This window comes from Eretmochelys imbricata, chromosome 10 (assembly GCF_965152235.1).
Source record: "Eretmochelys imbricata isolate rEreImb1 chromosome 10, rEreImb1.hap1, whole genome shotgun sequence".
Lineage (NCBI taxonomy): Eukaryota > Metazoa > Chordata > Testudines > Cheloniidae > Eretmochelys > Eretmochelys imbricata.
In genome coordinates, this window is record NC_135581.1 from 83,760,111 (window position 1) to 83,779,642 (window position 19,532).

Genomic DNA, 19,532 nt, shown 5'->3' on the forward strand with positions numbered 1-19,532 from the left:
GCCACATGCTCTCTGCTGCAGCATGATCTAATATGCAGTGGGTTGTCCTTTGTCCTTAGTCTATTTTTTTTAAGGGAAGCATCCTATTGAATAATATGGGATGATGCTGTATTTATTTGAGGGAACAGTAATCAGACACAGCGGTGATGGTCGCCCTATAAATAAACTCTTTGTCTCATACTCCATAGCTGTGTAGCTCACGGTTCTCTTCACGTGGGAGAACTGCAACCTGCTCCAAGCTACAGAGCATTGTTCTCCCAAGTGCATCCTCACCTGCACTTGCTAACGACATCCTTCTATATTTCTCCTTGGTCGGGGTGCCTTCGTTGGCTCCAGCAGTCGCAATCGCAAAAGCGGAAGCAGCTGACAGGGCACTGCGGTTATTGTCAAGCTCCCGGCAAGACGTCATAACGACTCCATTGTTATAAGAAAACAATGAGAAATCTAGAAAAGGAAGCGGGAGAACAAGGTCAGGCACAGAAGGTAAAGGTCGTCTCCTCAGCTTTACCCGTTCGTTTACCCATTTCCCCATGGGACAGAATGCTGCCCTTGGAAACGCATGAGCAGCATCCCCAGAATTCGTAGCCCAACTGCCACCTTCTCAGCTTTAGCAGGGCGTAAACCAAGAGTGTTCTATAGAAATTCAAAACATCTACCACGGGAGAGTTTACGAGAGGAGTCTATCCTCCCCCTAGGCTTTATCAAACGTCTCACTGAACGACAGAGTTCTCTGTTCAATCCCACAGAATGGGGGTTAAAACGTACAGAATGCTTTCATGTTCTCTAGGCATTGCCCCACAAAGCTATGCAATACTTATTTCTTGTGTGCACAGTCTATTATCTCACAAATCTCTACACACGCCCTGACCCCTTTATGGGATGCAGGCCTAGTTTCCTCCCTGGGACACCTAGCACAGCATAGAAGTTTGAGGCAGACCTAAATGATGATGCAGCACTGATTCTTAGGCCTTGCAGTTCAGAGCCCAGGCTGAATGGCTTCACAAAGGGGCTCTGGCTAACACACTCCAGTTGTTGCTCAGGTTGCTAACACCCTCAGAAAGGAGAAGAGAACTATTTCTGACAAGACACTCAAAGAGCGTGGCTCCTAGCGTCACCCCAGAGCTCACATCATCACAGGAACATTCACTGCAGAATGCATTGCAGCCCTGGAGGAAGGTACTCATCCACTGGGCCAGAGTGAAACATCTGCAGGACACAGGTGCAACTAGACAAAACTCTGCCCTTCACCATTCTTGTAGGAAAAAAAAAAAATCAAGAGAAAGGTCCTGCTTCTCTTCCCATGTACACCAGTTTTACACCAGTGTATTTCCACTGACTTCAATGGAACTTCTCCTGATTTACTCCAGCAGAGCTGAGAGGAGAATCAGGTCCAAAGATCCTAAACGTAGTGGTGCAAATATCCCAGGTGCTAGATGACTTTCTGCACACGTTACCTGATGAATTTTTGCATTTGACGGCTTTAGGAGTAGTTGGAGATTTCGTTGGCGAGGTCTCCGTTTCTGCTTCATCGCTCTGGTTTGGATCAGTGTCTGACTCCTCCCGAACTGATACCTCGGAACCTGGAGGAAACAAGGAGCTGGTTCAGATTCCCCACTTGTAACTGTCGATACTGCAGCAAAACAAGGTTTGGAAGCCGGTGTGAACCAGGCACGTTTTAGCGCCTTCAAATCTCTCTACAGTCCAAAAGGGACTCGTTACCCTGCTTTATTCAGCACTGGACACACGAGAATCAAAAGCACCAAAGTTCTGTTGCCTGAGAATTATTTTTGGTTTTTCTTTGGTCCTGAATTCTAAAATGTTTTGCACAATTAAACTGGTCACTGTCTGACCTGGGTAACCCACAAGCCTTTACACAGCTCAGAAAAAAGAAAAGGAGTCCTTGTGGCACCTTAGAGACTAACCAATTTATTTGAGCATGAGCTAAAGCTTATGCTCAAATAAATTGGTTAGTCTCTAAGGTGCCACAAGGACTCCTTTTCTTTTTGCGAATACAGACTAACACGGCTGTTACTCTGAAACAGCTCAGAAAGTTATTCAGCTTTTAGTTGCCACACGGCATGTAAATAACTTCAGCTGACGGTGTTCCTGGGGTTTGGAAGTTCTATGCTGAAATGTCTGCGTCGGGCTCAGAAGATGGAGGCTCTGTTTGTTGGTGGTGAACATGGTAACAGAACTGCTGAGCAACACAACAGCCTAGTGCAAATTAAACGTAGGTGTAAGGTCACTGGGATGGAATAGATGGTTAATGGTGTAACGCGGGGAATTTATACTGGTCATCCACTGAAAGCTTCAGGCCAAATCACTACGTATAATGGGAAGTGGGGTTCCATGATGCCTATCCTACCCCACTTGCACATCCCATGCCATCTCAGAATGTCACCACATGGGCCTTTGGTCTTCTGCCTGGCTCAGGGCCTCTAACTGTGTGTATCCAATCACCAGTGGGCACAGTTCATGAACCAAGGTCAGAGTGCACTTTGTACACTCAAATGATAACATTGCCACACACAAGATGAAGTGTGTGCGTACAAATGAGAGTGCCCTCAGGACAGCAGGGGGCTTAGTGGTGTTCACAACCCAAGTGAATACCAAGTGAAAATGGGGCAGATTCTAGGAGGCGCATGTGTTAATTGGGAGTAACTAGTTATAGATCTGTCCATCTCTTTCTTAGCATTTCCCTTTCAGACAACGTTTTCTAGACTTTTGAGGCCAGATTCTTAGCTAGTGTAAATCCTAGAATCGTAGGACTGGAAGGGACTTTGAGAGGTCATCTAGTCCAGTCCCCAGCACTCGTGGCAGGACTAAGTATTGTCTAGACCATCCCTGACAGGGGTTTGTCCAACCTGCTCTTAAAAATCCCCAATGATGGAGATTCCACAACCTCCCTGGGCAATTTATTCCAGTGTTTAACCACCCTGACAGTTAGGAAGTTTTTCCTAATGTCCAACCTAAACCTCCCTTGATGCAATTTAAGCCCATTGCTTCTTGTCCTGTCCTCGGAGGTTAAGGGAAATAATTTCTCTCCCTCCTCCTTATAGCAACTTTTTATGTACTTGAAAACTTTCATGTCCCCTCTTAGTCGTCTCTTCTCCAGACTGAACAAACCCCATTGTTTCAATCTTCCCTCATATGTCATGTTTTCTAGACTTTTCATTGTTTTTGTTGCTCTTCTCTGGACTTTCTCCAATCTGTCCCCATCGTTCCTACAATGGGTGTAGCTCCACAGAAGTCAGAGGTGTTAAGCTGATTTACACCAACTGGGGATCAGGCTCTTTGTCTTTGATAACTTCCAGGGAGATGCTGGCAACATCAAACCAGGAATTTTCACTGACCTGTGATAAACCACGGCACACACCAGTAACACTGTGTTCCCAACAGGACAAGTTGGGACGGTTTGGGAACATGTCTGAATCGTGGCTTGTGACATGCTTCTCCCAGCAGCAGTCTGACATGAGCCTCATTTAATTCAACGTACTGGTAGTAGCTGACCCTGCACTCCTTAGCCAGGCCAAGTTCCCATCTCTGCCCTCACTTGCACCATGCAACTGGGCTGGCGCAAAGGGGGTGGGGGCCTGGATTTGGCGAAGGACAGGCCAGTTCTGAGTGGTATCTGCAGGATTGGCTCCCTACTGGCGCCGCTTGGACACAAAGGGAGAGATTTTTTAAAGCTGCCCTTTGCTCTTTCCCCCACAAACTGCAGGTGCAAATAACTGTGACTTTGTCAATCAGATGGAGAGAAACGGTGCCAGGCCTGCCAAGTTAATATGCTCTTCCCGGTCCTTGATCCGACAGGCTCTGGTCGGATCCTTAGAGCTGTGCCTTGCAGGAGACCTGGCTAATGTCGGGTGGGTGTTTAATCCCAAATCCCTGGCACTGAGCAGTTTGAGGGGCTGGTCAGTTTGCCAGGCTCAGAGTGTCCCTCCCCACGGATTGTGCTGTGAGCCAGGGTTACAGTTACACTTGGCCAGGTTTGGCCTCCCCTTCCTTTCTCCTGCTCTGTCTTTCTGGCATTTATAGGTCTGTGTTTTGATGTCAGCTGGGGCTGCCGGCAGCCAGCAGTCAGGACAGTTCACCTTCCGTTTGTGGTAAGACAGCTGTGTTCCCACCTGGCTCAGGCTCTCTTCCTTCAGCACCTTATGGGGGTCTCCATGTGTCCTGGCCTCTCCATGTCGCCTGACTCACACGCCTCAGCTGTTGCTCTGGGTGCCCTGACCTCACTTCTCCACAGCCAGGCACTAATGTGTGTGTTCAGCCACCTACAGGCATTTTCTGCCCCACATTAGGTTGCTGGATTGCCGCATGGTCCCCGCAGGCTGGGGTAAGTTTCATGGCCTCTTGCATGTGAATTATACATTCCTGCTAAAGCCTACAAATGCCACACACTCTTCTCTTGCAAGACAAAACTGGGCCCGTTGCTACTGCCTCCCTCTGCTCAGATCCCCACTGTTTGCCTGAGAACCTCTCACCAGCCTGTGAACCAACAGTGACTTACCTGGCTTGTTCGGAGGAGTCTCCTCTTGTTTTTCAGATGCAGTTTCACCTTCATCAGGTATTTTATTGGGGTAGTTACTGGACACGTAAAGTTTGTTTATATCAAGAGTGGTCTTACTAAAGGGTGACATGGACGAGTACATGCTTGCATAGCCATTGGAGGAGCAACTCAGTGCAGCCAGGTCCAGAGCCTTCCCCCCCGTGATGATGGGGATGTTTAAGGACAGCTTCCGTCTTCGGCTCGGAGAGGATGACTTGGTGATGGACAGCGGGGGAGGGGATGAGAATTTCCGATTTGCTCTTGGAGATTTGGGCGGCTCGCCGTAAAGCAGTTTGGTGTTCTGGCTGCTTGCAAACAAGAGCTCCAGTGACCTGCGTTGAAACAAAAGCGGATTCCCACTCATCCTGCTTTAAAGCTAGGGTGACCATAGGTCCTGTTTTGGCTGGGACAGTCCCTTTTTTAAGCCCTGTCCTGGCTGTCCTGACTTTTTTGGCAAAACTGGGCATTTGTCCGTTTTGCTCTTGCCAACTGATGATCAGCCAAAAAAGCGAGGTGCAACCCTTAGTGGGGTGCGACCCCTAGTGGAGTGCAGAGGAACATGAGAGGGGGAGGGGGCAAGCAGCAACGCCAGCCCTGAGTGGGAGGGAGGGCTTGGGAGAGCGTCTCGGGCTGGTGGCAGGGGATCTTGGGCCAGCCCTGCATGCAGGAGGTAGGGGGGCCTCGGGCTGGTCTCAAGCGGGCAGGAGGTGGGGGGGACCTTGGGCCATCCCCAAGCAGGCAGGCAGCAGGAGGGGCTCGCGTGACCCACTATTCAGCCCGAATCTTCCCCTTCCTAATTCTGCCTCTTATTCCTCGTTCCAGCCCTTTTCACTGTTCTGAAAGACTCTGCTTTCTCCTTGATTTCTGTAGACTTATTTTCCCAAGTCATTGCTTAGCCAAAGCTAAAAGTAGCTAACTCTTGCAACACGGTGGATAAATGGGGGAAGCTGTGTCATTACAATATGAGCAGTAGTAACAGTAGTGTTCAAATTATCAAGGAACTTTAAAGAACAACACTCCAGCCAAATGAACTTCATAATGGGGTGGGCGGGCGGGTGACATCTGAGCATTTTACAGACAGGGAACTGAGACACAAGTGAATGTATGTCTTGCCTAGCATAACCCAGCAAGGGACTGAGGGAGCCAGGGATAAAACCCAGGAGTCCTAACCTCAGAGCCCCTTCTCTAGCCCCCAGATCACAGGCCACTTCCCCTGGGTGTCAGGGCTCCGGTTCACGCACAGAGGAGGCTGAGCAGCCTCACCTGGCAGGAATTGCACTGATGGGTTTCTTGTAGATAGTGATGAGTTTGTCCAGAACGACCACCGCCGTGGTGAACACCCGGTACGAATGCAGAAACGTGTTGAGAAAGTCGATGCTGAGGAACCGCAGGTCCGTCAGCCTCTCTAAGAGCCGCTCCACGCTTGCATAGCGGATCTGAAGGACCTTGCAGGAATTCATCGTTTTACTGAACCTAATGTCGACATCGTCACAATACAAGCTGGCATCAGACCTGCGGGGGATACAGAAACTCTCTGATCCAGCCTGGAGTGACACCACTGTGCTGTGTAGGCAGATACACTTCACCTGGATATACCTACGTGGGGTGCAGAGTGAGACAGTACTGACTCCCCACGGTTAACTGAACACTGGTGTTCTCTTGGAGAGCCTCTTAATTAACGTTCTGATTTGTGAGCCTCCCAAGGGGAACGTGACAATCGCCATCCCAGTGTGCATGGAAACACTCTGGGATATGCAAAAGCAGCAGATTTGCTGTAAACGAGTTAAACTTTGAAGTTCTGCAGCGTCTGCGGTGTGAGAAAGCAGCTGAGCAGAGCGGCCCACAGCCCCTGCCCCCGGGAGGGGTTTGTCAGAATTTAGGGACTCGCACACTCTTACTGTGGCTTCCACACAGCCAGGCGCCTCAGAGAGGGTGCAGGGCGGCCACGCATCGGCTGGAGCCTGAATCAGCAGGAATTTTCCCATGCAACAGACGCAGGTGTGCAGGCTGCACCGCCCTGGAAAAGGCACAGAGGACTCCCCAGGCCATGCCAGGCTGGCTGGGTACGGGGAAGAGGGCAGAGCCATAGCCCCGCCCTCCCCGAGCTGCACTAAGATCTGTGGGGTTACCGCAGGGATGAACTGGGCTCATCCCCATCTGTCACAGGGAGCAAAGGGTCAGCCAAGAGCGAGGCTCAACGCTGCTTTGTGGTCAGGGGTGACTAGAATGAAATGGGGTCGAGGGTGGAAACTTCCTGGCATCAGGGCTATTGGAACAATGTGTACATGGGGGGGCTGAGAGCCAACGACCCAAAGTGGAAACCACTTCAAGCCAGGGGGTGCGGGAGCAGCACCCCCAGCACCTCCAGTTCCAGCACTTACACCTGGCATTGATAAGAGCTAGGACTGACTCGCTGGACTGTGGACCAGGAGGAACATGATGGGTGTCTACTGGAAGATGTCCTGTCATAGAACCATATCCGCTTGGCCTGGTTGCTAGTGTACTGCGAGGTAGGGGACTCTGGTTCCTTCCCCACCTTCATCGCCCCCATACCCATTTCATCTGTATTTTAGAAAACATTACATCAGTAATAATTACTGCCAGATCACTGACAAAGAAACCATAGAATCCTAATGCCCAGAATGGAATTACGCCAATGTAAAGGCCTGTGAGCAGCATGGGAGGAGACCAGGAGAAATACACACTGCACCAGTATATACGGCATCCACAGAGGTAGCTGCCTTTCTATTTCCTTGAGCCCTTTCTTTTTAATCTTTTGTTTTTCCCTTTCTTTATTCCTCCGCATTTGTCCTCTTGAAGCTCCCCCCTTCCCACACAGCTCCTCCCACCTCCCTTGACACAGCCCTGAGCAAATGTCCTCTCCCCAAACACCACCGACAAAACCCTGCTAATGTGCTTCGTTACCTCAACAGAGCACACAACAGCTCCTAGACACAAAGAAAAATCTCCAGGGCCCCAAACAAACATCACAGGCCTTTGTTGTAGAATGTCTCCTCAGCCTTGCCCATCACTAACTGTTACAATATTTCTATGGTGGTCATCGATTACTGGTGTGTGACAAGTAGGATTACATACAAAGGGTTTAGTCTTGCACCGATTACGCAGGCAAAGCTCCCACCGGCTTCCAAATGGAGCCATCTCAGTGATTTGAACGCTACGGGGTCCAAAGGGAGTTCTGCAGGTTCGGGGCAGAGTCAAACCCAGGTGCCTCCGTAGCCAAGCTACGTTTGCACAGGCACTCAACGTTACACGTCTCCCAGCGCACAAAGCACTTACTTGATCATCTGGGGAACGGTGACTTTTGAGTTCTCCTCAAATGCATTCATCATGAGGCCATTGCATCGAATGTTGTCTACACACTGAAACACAGAAGGGTCAGGGGAACGGAGAACGCAAGTTACACTGGAAAGAGAATTTGTTTCGAGGCTCGATATAGGATTTGATCAGTTGCTGAGATCACAGCATAAGCGGACGTGATGTTGAACTAATCCAAACTGGATACATCCTCACTCATTTTATCTGCCAAGGGCCATTTGATATGAAATTGATGCTCGAAATGCTGCTTTCCTCAGATACGAATGGCAATAAATACTGGGTGACCAGAGGGAGAAGAGTTCATGGCGGTCAGTCTTTATTCCAGCTGCTAGTGGAGATGTTACAGAGAGCTACGCAAATTAGCTTTTCTTCTAATGCAGGATTTGGGATATTTAGACTGAAACTATCAGAGGTGGACGGGGCAAAACCACAGACAGGGATCTCCAGAAATGCTCTCTCCACCTCTGTTCTCCCAGTTAGACTCTTCCAGCCCAAGTCACCTCCCAGAGGTCTCTGCCTGATAGTCCTGGTAGAAATACTCTCTCACACCTTAGTCTGAGTGCCTTGACCCCTCCTCCTCTGCCGGTTACACACTATATGCCATGTTGCTGTAGCTGTGTGGGTCCCAGGATACTAGTGCAGAAGGTGGGTGAGATAATCTCTTATTGAACCAACTTCTGTTGGTGAGAGAAACCAGCTTTCAAGCTGCCCTACTTGTCTCTCTCACCAGCAGAAGTTGGCCCAATAAAAGATATTACCTGGCCCACCTAGTTTCGGTTATATACTCTATGGCAGCCTCTCTCAGCATGTGGCCTACACCTGCGTATCTAAGGTTCCTGCCTATATCTATCCTGGGAAGCTATGATAAGAGTTAAACATACTACACTGCTTCCTCGCTGAAGAATACAGGACATTGCACAGCAAAAAGGTGGCTAAGAACGAGATGTTATAAAAATCTGCCATTGAAATCATTCATTTTTCTCTTCCTCCCAGCTGGAAGAGCAGACCATACATTTCACGTAACCATATGGGCCCAACTCTTCACTTCTTTGCACCATGTGGCATCATGTACGGTCTGCAAAGTGAGTGCAAAGTCGGTGTAAATTGCTGCCACTGGTGGGAGTGAGTGCGAAAGTCAGAGCTGGCAGCCTTTTATGCTCTTTTTGCACAAATGTAAATGATCCGCTGGCTGCACGGGAAGGGAGGGTTGGGCCAATAGTATTTTTCCAAATGGAATGGACCCCAATTTTAGCATAGATTTACTCCCACCTTTGATGTGTGCGTGTGAACTGCCGAGTGGCCAGAAAGGCCTGAATTCAACAAAATAAAATAAGAAATAAGAATTATTAATACTTCACATGGCACTTTCTCCTGATGCTCTAGTTATTTTAATGACTTCAACCTCACAATACCCTCATGAGTTAAGCACTGTCTCTATTTTTCTAGATAAGAAAAGTGATGCATAGAAAGATTAATGCAGATGTTCTCCAACTCAGGTGCCTAAAGTCAGGCATGATACCCATATGTGAGCTTCCAAATAAATGGCCTGATTTCAGAGGCAGTAAGCAATCTGCAACAGCCATGGAAACCCAGCGGGACTCTGAAATCAGCCCACCTCGTTAGGTGTCCAAAAATGGATTGGTTTTTTGCTCGATTTCTTCTTACCTGACTGATATCACTGGTCCATGCAGCCTTTTCTTGCCTGGATGATGCCACCAAGATAACAGTAAAGGATGGAGAATCCTTTGGTTCCACTACAATTTTGAAATCAAGATGGTCTATGTCTTGCCCTGATGCTTTTGCTTTGTAATAGACAAGATAAACAAGCAGAGTAAGGTTTGAGGGGTTTTTTCTAGGACATTTTCCAATAGGCTTGTAAACAACATTTGCACTTTGTGGTTTTGTTCGGCCATGGCATGCAGAGTTAACCGTGCAGAGGATACAAATTCAGAGCCTAAGCTTCCATGTTGGCCATGAATCACCAACTCATACTGCTTTCCTCTTCTCCTTCTCGCAGATGCAAGGAGCATCATTACTGGGGGGAGCCTGTGGATTTGTGCTTTCATGCAGAGAGAGCAAACCCATACTTTCATTCTGAATAGCTTTTTTTGGCTGACCAAAGTGAGGCCCTGTTCTCAACTTGATGGTATCTGGCTCTTTCAATGCAATACCTTTTGAATGCTGCATCCGATCAATTCCAAAACTTCTGGGAATGTTTTAGGCATCAGTGGCCCAAATCCTATTGATTTTGGTCAAAATGAGAAAGCCAGAAAGGAGAAATGGGGAACACATACAGCCCCATGCATCCGGTTAGCAGAGCCATCATCCTCAGCCAGGTCTGTAATTATCCATAGACCACAGAACTGGGTTACACTCTGTTTATCCTCCCAATAGAGTTTAACACCCTGAGTGACTTTGCGAAATAACAGTGGGTGGAAGGGGGGCCATGCAGAACCCCTAGCATGAGCAAGGGGAGTGAGCTGAGAGGGGGGTGGGTGGGAGCATGACCCACAGGGATCTTGTGTGGGGAATGGAGGGATGGAAAGAGCCCCTGAGGTAAGCAAGGAGTGTGACCTACAGAGGCAATAAAGTGGGGGACTCCCAAGTTTTAGATTAAGGAAAAGCCAAGAGGCTAGTTTTGAGAACTTGGCTGCAAACGTTTGGCTCCCTGGGTCACTCCTCCAACCCGACAGCCAGGTGTGCGGCTGTCACAGGTAGGCGGAGTTTCGCCACACTGCTCTTAGTTTTATGAGGAAGATTTTGAAGAGGACAGAAAATAGCAAGCTGAGTTTTCCATGACAAAGACTGTAATTAGACAGGGCTTGCTGCACTCCTACAGCAGCCTGGTTTTATTAGGCCATTAACACTGCAGTGCGTGACGAGGTTGGCCACCTTCGGAAGGTTATATTTAGGGTGACCATCCACCCCGTTTTTAAAGGGACAGTCCCATTTTTTGGGACTTTTTCTCATATAGGCGCTGTGACAGGGTCGGGCCAGATAGCTACAGGAGAGTGACAGAAGGCAGATATATTAGCCCCAGGTTAAGTAGGTCCCTTTTCCCTGGGTAAGGTAACAGGGAAGGTTCCAGAACAATCACGAACTTTCTGGAAACAATTAAGGCAGACAGGCTGATTAGAACACCTGCAGCCAATCAAGAAGCTGTTAGAATCAATTAAGGAAGGCTAATCAGGGCACCTGGGTTTTAAAAAGGAGCTCACTTCAGTTTGTGGTGTGCGTGTGAGGAACTGGGAGCAAGAGGCGCTAGGAGCTGAGAGTGAGAATGTGGACTGTTGGAGGACTGAGGTATACAAGCATTATCAGACACCAGGAGGAAGGTCCTATGGTGAGGATAAAGAAGGTGTTGGGAGGAGGCCATGGGGAAGTAGCCCAGGGAGTTGTAGCTGTCACAGCTGTTCCAGGAGGCAGTCTAGACAGCTGCATTCCACAGGGCCCTGGGCTGGAACCCGAAGTAGAGGGTGGGCCCGGTTTCCCCCCAAACCTCCCAACTCCTGGTCAGACACAGGAGGAGTTGACCTGGACTGAGGGTTCATGAAAACGGCCAAACTGAGGGCTGCCGTGAAGCTCCAAGGTGAGCAAATCCACCAATAAGCGCAAGACCCACCAAAGTAGAGGAGGAACTTTGTCACAGTGCCTATTACCCCCCACCCCCGTCCCGTTTTTTCACAGTTGCTATCCGGTCACCCTAGTTATATTTGCATAGACGTGCCTCTGTTTTGTTCACGGCAGATAATGTATTTGATTCATGACACCTTATTTTCCGCTTATGGAATGGCTGCCAGTGGATCACAATGTCCTTGAATTATTCGTTATTTGAATTTGCTCAACCAACTTGTTTGCACTTTTGGTTTTACCCTCTATGGACTGATTGCAAACAGCTCCCTGCAAGTCGCTGTCAACTGCCATGAAAACTCCAGCCATGCTGGATGATTGCAAATGGCCTCTGGGTCACAGAGTACGACGTCCGTGTCCTGGTCTGATGAGAATTACTCTTGTATTCAAGACTGTGGCCTTAGAAGCCGCCTGGGCTTGGAATCTCCCAGACGCAGGTGGCAGGTTAGGGAGAAGCAGCTGCTAAGCAGGGTTGGGCCATTGAAATCTTTTCTCTGTCTGGGAGGCGTAGGTTTTGCCTTGGGAGCAAAATGAGTTGATTGAGTTACTGGCTGGACCCCGAATTTATATTTCATTTTCTTGCATCACATACACACAACCTAACTGCACATGCCCTTAATCCTCATCGCAAGCGGATGGTCAGTCCTTATGGGTCTTTTCTAATGCTTCTGGGTCCTGGCTCTGAGGAGGGTTTCGCAGACTTTGCCCCCTTGTTGGGTCAGGCAGCGTCTAAGCCCACACCAAACACGGGGCCAGTACTCGTTTCCAACATGTCTCCTTCCATTAGCAGGTGCGTGAGGAGAGCTCCAAGGAACGCACCCGGGGCTTGCACGTGCCCGAAGGAAATTCTTTTTTAAATTTGCACCAATAATAATGGACAGGGATTTCGGGGGTTGGGTTTGCCCAGCTCCAGCTGATACCTACTTTCTTCATCAGTGCTCTCCTGCTCCTCCATCAAGGTGCAGTCGATGAGAGAGATCACACCATTCTGAAAGAGAGGAACAGCCACAGAGGGAAGAAATGTGACACTCGCACAGGCACACATCAATCAATCTCTGCAGAAACCCCTCGGAGGGGCGGCCAGGGGGAGACGTGTCCATCTTCTTTGCTTTTTGAGCCCAGTTCCTGCAAACAGGAACCCACCAGGGTGACTCCTGGGCATAAAGTTAAGTACGTGCTCAAGTGTTTGCAGGATCGGGGCCTTATTTATTACAATTTGAAAGCAGATCCTATTGCCAATGAATTCAGTGTTTTAACTGGTAGAAAATAAGTTATTAAATGCTTGGAAATTGCAATTTTCCCTGTACTGCTGATCAAACGAATTTGTTTATAAATTATTTAATAAGAACAGTAAATTAAGTTTCCCCAAAGTCTGTTGTGATAATCAGCAACTCTTTGCCATGGACTGTAATCTTTCAAACTGGTAATTTAATGTCAGTAAAGAACCATTTTTCTAAGATTCTCACTAAATTAACTGCAAAACATCCATAGACAAATGTGAGTGTCTTGGGAATGGTTTGGAGAAGCCTGTAAGTGTTATGTACAAATTTAGGCCTAATTAAAGATTCCCACTGCATAGATTGTCAGTATTCTCGCAGCAAATCACAAATAACTTCTCTTGCTGAGAACTTGTAATTTTTATCTTAGCACATGACACAGAGCTCATTCCGTAAGTGACAGGATGTCCTAATCACATGCAATACGCTGAACTGCCCTGTTTGATTGCATTTAGACATCTGCAAAGCTACAATTATGTGAGGGAAATTGGCACCTTAAGAAACCTGTTTTAGGAGCTGCAAAGGTGACGGTAATAAGACAGACTATAACCCGCATTCCAGACCTACTGAGTTTGATAGGACATTGGAAAGGCTTAGTCTGGCAGGCCTGGCTTCCTGGAGTCCCCCCATCCATTTTACTTTTAACGGAGACAGAAATTCAGCTCCTCAGAGGTATTCAGGTGCCTAATTCCCATTGGGAATCTAGAGTGCTGCAGTTCTCCAGTGGTGTTCCATGGACTATCCATGTCCCACACAGCTGCAGAACGCAGCACTCGGAGAATAAGGCTCTAGGGGACTGGAAGGCTGCTCATGGCAGATCTCTCTCTTACAACACCGCCTGGAAAGCTGTCGCCCTGGAGCATGGCTGACTTTGAAGTCCCACAGTAGAGAAGCCATGGAACTGTTCCTGCTGCCTTTCAGGGCCTGGTGGGGTTAAAGCTTTCTAGGACAAAGTATCAGCTGCACCCTCCATTTCCCACTGCCTGCTTCTGCAGTCACAGTTGCTCACTTAGAGGTGGATTTTGTGCACACAGTCAGTTACTCATTCAAACAGAGGGGCAGGGAAATAGGGTCTGGCTGGAGGCCAGTTGGAAATTCCACCCCTGATCTTCATCTGAATGCCGGCGTTGCTGTACTGACCCTGCCCAGCAGCGGGGGCGGATGGGTCACCCTGAGCTCCCACAGTGAAATGACACTTCAAAGGGGATTGCTGGGCGAGGTGACCCCCCCCCGTACTGGGCTCGTTATCTGCAGTGTGAGAGAATTGGCCCTTTCTGCAATTCGCACCTTGGTTAAGTGTAATTTGCCACCTGAGCCTCTTGTACAGATAATTAAGTGCTTGGAGAAGAGGAAGCATTGTCTCTCGCCCTCCTTCTTCAAGGACAGGGAGCCCAGCCTCCCTCTGGTGATCTTCCCTTTCTCGGACATCGGCACTTGGATGAGGGAACCTGTTGAGAGGACAAAATCCCATTATTGGCCCTTTGTGTCTCTTCTCGCCTGCAGGGGGTGTAGTTAGCTCTGTTTCAGACACACAATGACAGAGTCAGACTGGCAAGGCAGCTGGTGAAGAAAGTAGCCGGATGCCTCAGGCAGGAAGCCATGTGCTGCAAAGGGCAGGAAGACCCAGCTGTCACGGCTGTGAACCAGGGAAGTGGATCAAATGAAGGCTTCCGTTAGCAGCCCTGGCACACAAAGAGTGCTCCGGGGTGAGACATCCCAGGGGCCCCCACACCGACTTTCCCACCCCCAAGGTCCCATGGTGGGGCTGCCGGGGGAGCACTACTGGTGGAGTAGCCATGGTGGGGGGCCTTTGCACACCCGCTGTGCTGCAGGGGGGTCTGTGTGCCACTCTCACTCCATGGCAGGCCCCGAGCCCCTCCAGCCAAGCGTGCTCGACCGCCTCCTGCCACTGGACCTCCGAGCCATGACGTGGCGAGAAAGGGGCCCTTGGAGGCTTGCTGGAGCTCCTCATGACAAGGCCCTTGACTCTTCTCCACATCTAAGGGCAGTAAGGGCAGGGATCCAATACACTGGCGTGTCCCCCACGAAGGGGAAGTCTCTGTGGGAGCCCCGTGGAGAACAGCAGCACCTCACCATGGCTGACCCAAACCTGGGCTGCAATTAGACCTCGGGGAAAAGGCACAAAGAAAGGGATCCATCCACCACGAGCTCTCTGGGGAATGGCCCTGGTACAAAGCCACGTCCTTCACGGGACGCAACGCTTACTAGGAGGCCAGGGCCAGCGAGCTGGAGCCCCAGGGCCAGCCCTCCCTGCTTGGCCCAGCCCTGCAGGGCAGCGTTTGTAAGTTGTGGTAGCACACAAGCTACCAAATGGCTGGTCTGACCGTGGGGGGCTGCCAGAGAGCAGCAGCACCCCGGCCATGCCCTTTCTCCAGGCCATGCCCACTCCACAGGGCTGGAGGCTAAACTGACTTGCCACCCCGGGCATTCCCCTGGGTGCCGGTTACCGGAAGGTCAGGATCCCGCCCAATACTTGGCACTAGAAAACTATTTCGTGCTATAACACACATGCCAGCTCTGTGGAGCAGGGCAATCCAGGAACAGAGACCGTCCGCACTCCAGTAGGTTTACAGCAGGAAAGAATGGTCCCTATTTCTAATGTTACAGCTCTCCACGCAACGTCATGGCACTGTGCCCGACGCGGTGTCACCGTACTGGAAACGGGCAGCCAGGCAGCTCACCAGTGCAATGCATCGCACGGACAGAGGAGGGGGGAGTTATACAGGTGTAAACGTTATACCTTGTCTGACAAAAGTCTGGCTGGTGTCCAGGAGAATTTCACACCCTTCAATAATCATCCTTTCTATTGCCAGATTTTTTCGAATATTTTCTGTCTCACTCACTTCGTCGTGCATTATCCTAAAGAGGAGAAGAGACAACTGGAGACAGTGAAATCTGCCAGAGAACTGTTGGTAAAGATGGCAATGTGGCTTTTACACTCAACAGTAGCTGCATTAAGCATAGCTGAGATAAAGGACGGCAAAAGGAACCCAGCACTGCCCTCTACATACAGCCCTATACCCTGGAGGCTAGGAGACAACACACGTCCATCTGGAGTTGCTACATTTCTAAATATAAAAATGTTGGCGGATTTTTGAATTTCCATTCTTGCTGGGAACTGCCCCGTCTGGCTGGATGACCTCTCCCTAGGCAGGCCATTTGTCTGGTTTTAAGCCAGAGGGTCCTTTTTTCCCTGTGGTTTATCCCCGTCCAGCACAGACAAAACTGGACGTGGTTTTGCCCAGTGTCACAGACAGATGACGTCCTTCTGAAGAGCGCGCAGCTCCGCCCCTGCCAGCGTGAGATCATGCGGGCACAGGGTGGCAGGCGCTTGTCAAAATGGTGTCCTGTGTGGCATGAGCTCACGGGCCCCATGCGTGAGGTCATCCCGGCGGGACGGGGTCACGCTGGCAGGGGCAGGCCCAGGCCCGTCCGGGAAGCACCGGAACCGCCGGTGCTCTGGGAATGCGGCAGTGGCCACCCCGTTGCACCCTCTGACAAACCACGTCTCGCGCTCCTGCTCGTGGAGCAGCTGCATGGAGGGGTGGCAATTCTTTGTGTGGGTAAACTCAGGGTCGGGGTGAGGGATTCATCTCCCCGTCTGTGGTACGCCGCGACGTGAACTAACGGAGAGACTAGAGCGGAATGCGTCACTTCTCAGCCTCCGGAAGGAAAGTATCAGACACTGGGAATTCAGGGGTCCCTACTGTCAAAGAAGTCAGTCCAGAGGCTGCTGGGACAACGGTGGGAGCAAGGTCCCTTTCGCTGCCTCAGGCACTCACAGCTGGATTTCCCTGGGCTTGTCCATGAACAGTGCCAAACTGCATCTCCCCTAGACCCAGCTGGAAAAAAGGGGAGAAATTCATATAGTTTGGGGGAATGTTTCTTCCTGGTTTGCCCCCCATAATTTGAATTTCATTGAAATTGAACGGTTTGAAAAATGTAGCCCAGCTCCGACCCGCACCTCGTTATCTGGGCCCGTAGCACGGCGGGGTCGTCAGACGTCACAAAGGAGGGAAGGGCAAGCACTGACATCATCACACCATGAACAGGACGAGGCTAGAAACCCCCCAGCCCCAAGAACGCTTCTTGGGGTTCCCCCACAATCCGAAAGCTGGCCCTGGGTAGGCTGTTCACAGGCCCATGCGTCTGTCAAGCCTTTTTCAGACCTCTGACCCCAGGATGGCACTTCCGGGAATACTGGGACGTTCTCCAACATCTGCTACTACACAGCATAACCCTGAATCCACAGCAGCAAATCCCACCCCACCACCCCGTCACCGGCCGACTCGTTACGGATTACAAATGCTAAAGCACTCCGGTTTGGGCAGCCCTTCTCGGCTGGAGCTGGCCTATTCCAGATGTGCTCTGCAGATAGGAAAGCGCAGCGCCTTGTACAAACTCTTCCAACAGCCAGACAACGTACAAGAGGAAGCCTGTGGCACTGGTCTCAGGGCTACCGGGCATGCCATGCTAGCGAGCTCCTCACCCACCTGAGTCAGCGTCAAGGTCCTGACCCGGCAAAGCAATTACGTGTGTGCTTAACTTTAAGCGTACAAGCAGCCCCGCTGAAGTGCGTGGGGAGAAGCACACGCTTACAAGTAAGTATGTGCTCAAGTGATTGGCTGGATCAGGGCCTAAAATACCTCAACATACTCAATCTGTGATACCTAACTGCAAGAGCCAGTGACAGAGCACAGACTGCAGATAAAAATATAGGCCCTAATCCTGCAATTGGCTCTGGGTCCTAGCCTGGACCCCAGAGCCCACTAGGTTCCACACAGGCTTGTTGGTCTGCACTCGTGGGCCCAGCTGCAGGGTCAGGGCCGGAGACAGGCTTTCTGCATTTTGTATGCGAGTGCTGCAGTTCCGGGCTCTGCCCACAGCATGGCCTGCATCAGCTGATTCTACAGCTCGAGGAGGAAGAAATGGTGCAGGCTGAACTGTGCCAGCAACAAGTGACGCCACTCAGATCAGCTCGGTGCGCTGTCGCGAGGACATGGCCAACAGCATTTGCATTTTTCAGAAGGAAACCGAAACCACTTGAAATGTGAGTGTTTCCACGCCGCACTTGGAAAGGAGAGGAAAAGCCCCTCTGTGCAGGCATGCACCTGAAAGCAGACTCATTTCGAGCCAGTACAGGTGCTGCCAGGCTGGCGCCCACGTGACTGGCTCCGGGAGCAGCCAGCACAGAGCCCTGTGATTCGCATGACAAATTCTGGGTTCCAGAGGATTTAATAAAAAGAAAAGGAGGACGTGTGGCACCTCAGAGACTAACCAATTTATGTGAGCATAAGCTTTCATGAGCTACAGCTCACTTCATCGGATGCATCGGATGCATTTAATGGCTCCGGTTCTTACCCCTTCCGTGCAGCAGCGATTCCGCGAGCTCGAACTCCTCAGTCTTGTCTGGAGGACAGGGTTTGAAAATGGATTTCAGCACTGGTTCCCCCAGATCAGTGCTAAAGAGGCTGTGAATGCTAGCAGTGTCTCGAGACACTTTCTGAAGTGCTGCTGGAACTGATTTACTCACCCTTGCTCTGTTCTCAGTACTGATTCAGGGGAAATTGACACAGACAACCAGCTTCAGCAGCAGCTTCTTGTTCTGGTCTGGACAGAGCTACTGTGTTTTAGGAGGACTCTGTCCTTTTCTGGGAGGGGAGGCAAATGGGACTAATTCATTGATTCATTGACAAATCTAATTCATTGATTTGTAAATCACAGAGCTCAGAACGACAGGATATGACACAAGTGCTCGGTTCTATTTGGGAGGTTTGTGGTTTCATGCCCTTGGCACCCGCAGGTGAAGGAGCGTTCAATGTTTCTCAGCATTCGTACAACGAGCATCATGATGTTCAAAGGGAAGGTCCAAACCTGAAATAATACAGGCCACCTTGGACCCGTCCTTTCCCCTGCACCCTGTGCACCACAGATTCTGCTCAGGACGCCACTTTGGTCCTCCCGGCAGACTCAATACCATAGAGCCACAAAGCAGTGCCGACAGATTCGGCACACTCAGCAAGTTCATGGATGGCCTCATGGAGCAGCAGACCAGAATGATATTCACGCATTTGGGAGGGAAATGGCTAAGAAAGGATTCAACTTCCCCTTAGCTTCTCCTATATTTCACCTCAAAAGGAACACCCCTTCCCCTCCCCCAGCATACACACGGCCTCTCCACCACGCCTGCCCTACGGAGACAAGAACCGCTGCCGTGGCAGAGCCTTTGAAGCCTTCCTTGGAAGGAGAAGGAATCAACCCGTGATGGTTCTGACCTGGAAAGCTCTTCTAGCTTGGACTTGGCGTAGTCCAAGCTGTTCCTCTCCACGTGCTCATGGGGCGTGTGCGCCAGCAGCTCATGTAACGTCAGAATGTATCTGGGAATCTGAGTCGGAACCGGAAATCAGGGGTCAGCAGAAGGAACAATCACGGCAGCGAATTAGCATTAACTCTCACGTAAGGACGACTGGTTTGTACAAAGTGAACTGGGCAATCAGGGAAGGCTGGGTCCTCAGCCTCCACAAACTTCTTTGTGCTGCTCCATAAAGCCACGAGCGCCCACCTATCCAGCCCTGCACCGAGCCCCGCTCCGGAAAGCGACCCCTTCCCCGTGCACAGGCCCAGGTCCTGCCCCAGCACCACTACTGGGGTCCTCCACCAAGCCCCGGTTCATATCCTGTAATTCAGGTACCAGCATTTAATGGTTAACTGGGCCT

General features: G+C 50.3%; 1 protein-coding gene across 2 annotated transcripts in view; it reads right to left on the minus strand.

The window, feature by feature from the left end:
* RASGRF1 (Ras protein specific guanine nucleotide releasing factor 1) overlaps positions 1 to 19,532 on the minus strand; it is a 96,894-nt gene that overhangs the window by 32,367 nt on the left and 44,995 nt on the right. Inside the window, exons 8-18 of one of the 2 annotated variants that reach the window (XM_077828966.1) lie at positions 19,092 to 19,201; positions 15,557 to 15,675; positions 14,083 to 14,243; positions 12,443 to 12,506; positions 9,554 to 9,690; positions 7,850 to 7,932; positions 5,816 to 6,064; positions 4,500 to 4,884; positions 2,551 to 2,580; positions 1,470 to 1,554; positions 312 to 414 (exon numbers count right to left, since the gene is read on the minus strand). In XM_077828966.1, coding sequence (XP_077685092.1) covers positions 312 to 414; positions 1,470 to 1,554; positions 2,551 to 2,580; positions 4,500 to 4,884; positions 5,816 to 6,064; positions 7,850 to 7,932; positions 9,554 to 9,690; positions 12,443 to 12,506; positions 14,083 to 14,243; positions 15,557 to 15,675; positions 19,092 to 19,201 — 1,526 coding nt within the window. Of the gene's footprint in view, positions 1 to 273; positions 445 to 1,454; positions 1,581 to 2,550; positions 2,581 to 4,499; positions 4,885 to 5,815; positions 6,065 to 7,849; positions 7,933 to 9,553; positions 9,691 to 12,442; positions 12,507 to 14,082; positions 14,244 to 15,556; positions 15,676 to 19,091; positions 19,202 to 19,532 lie in introns of both variants that reach the window. The other variant, XM_077828965.1, reaches the window with a different exon arrangement.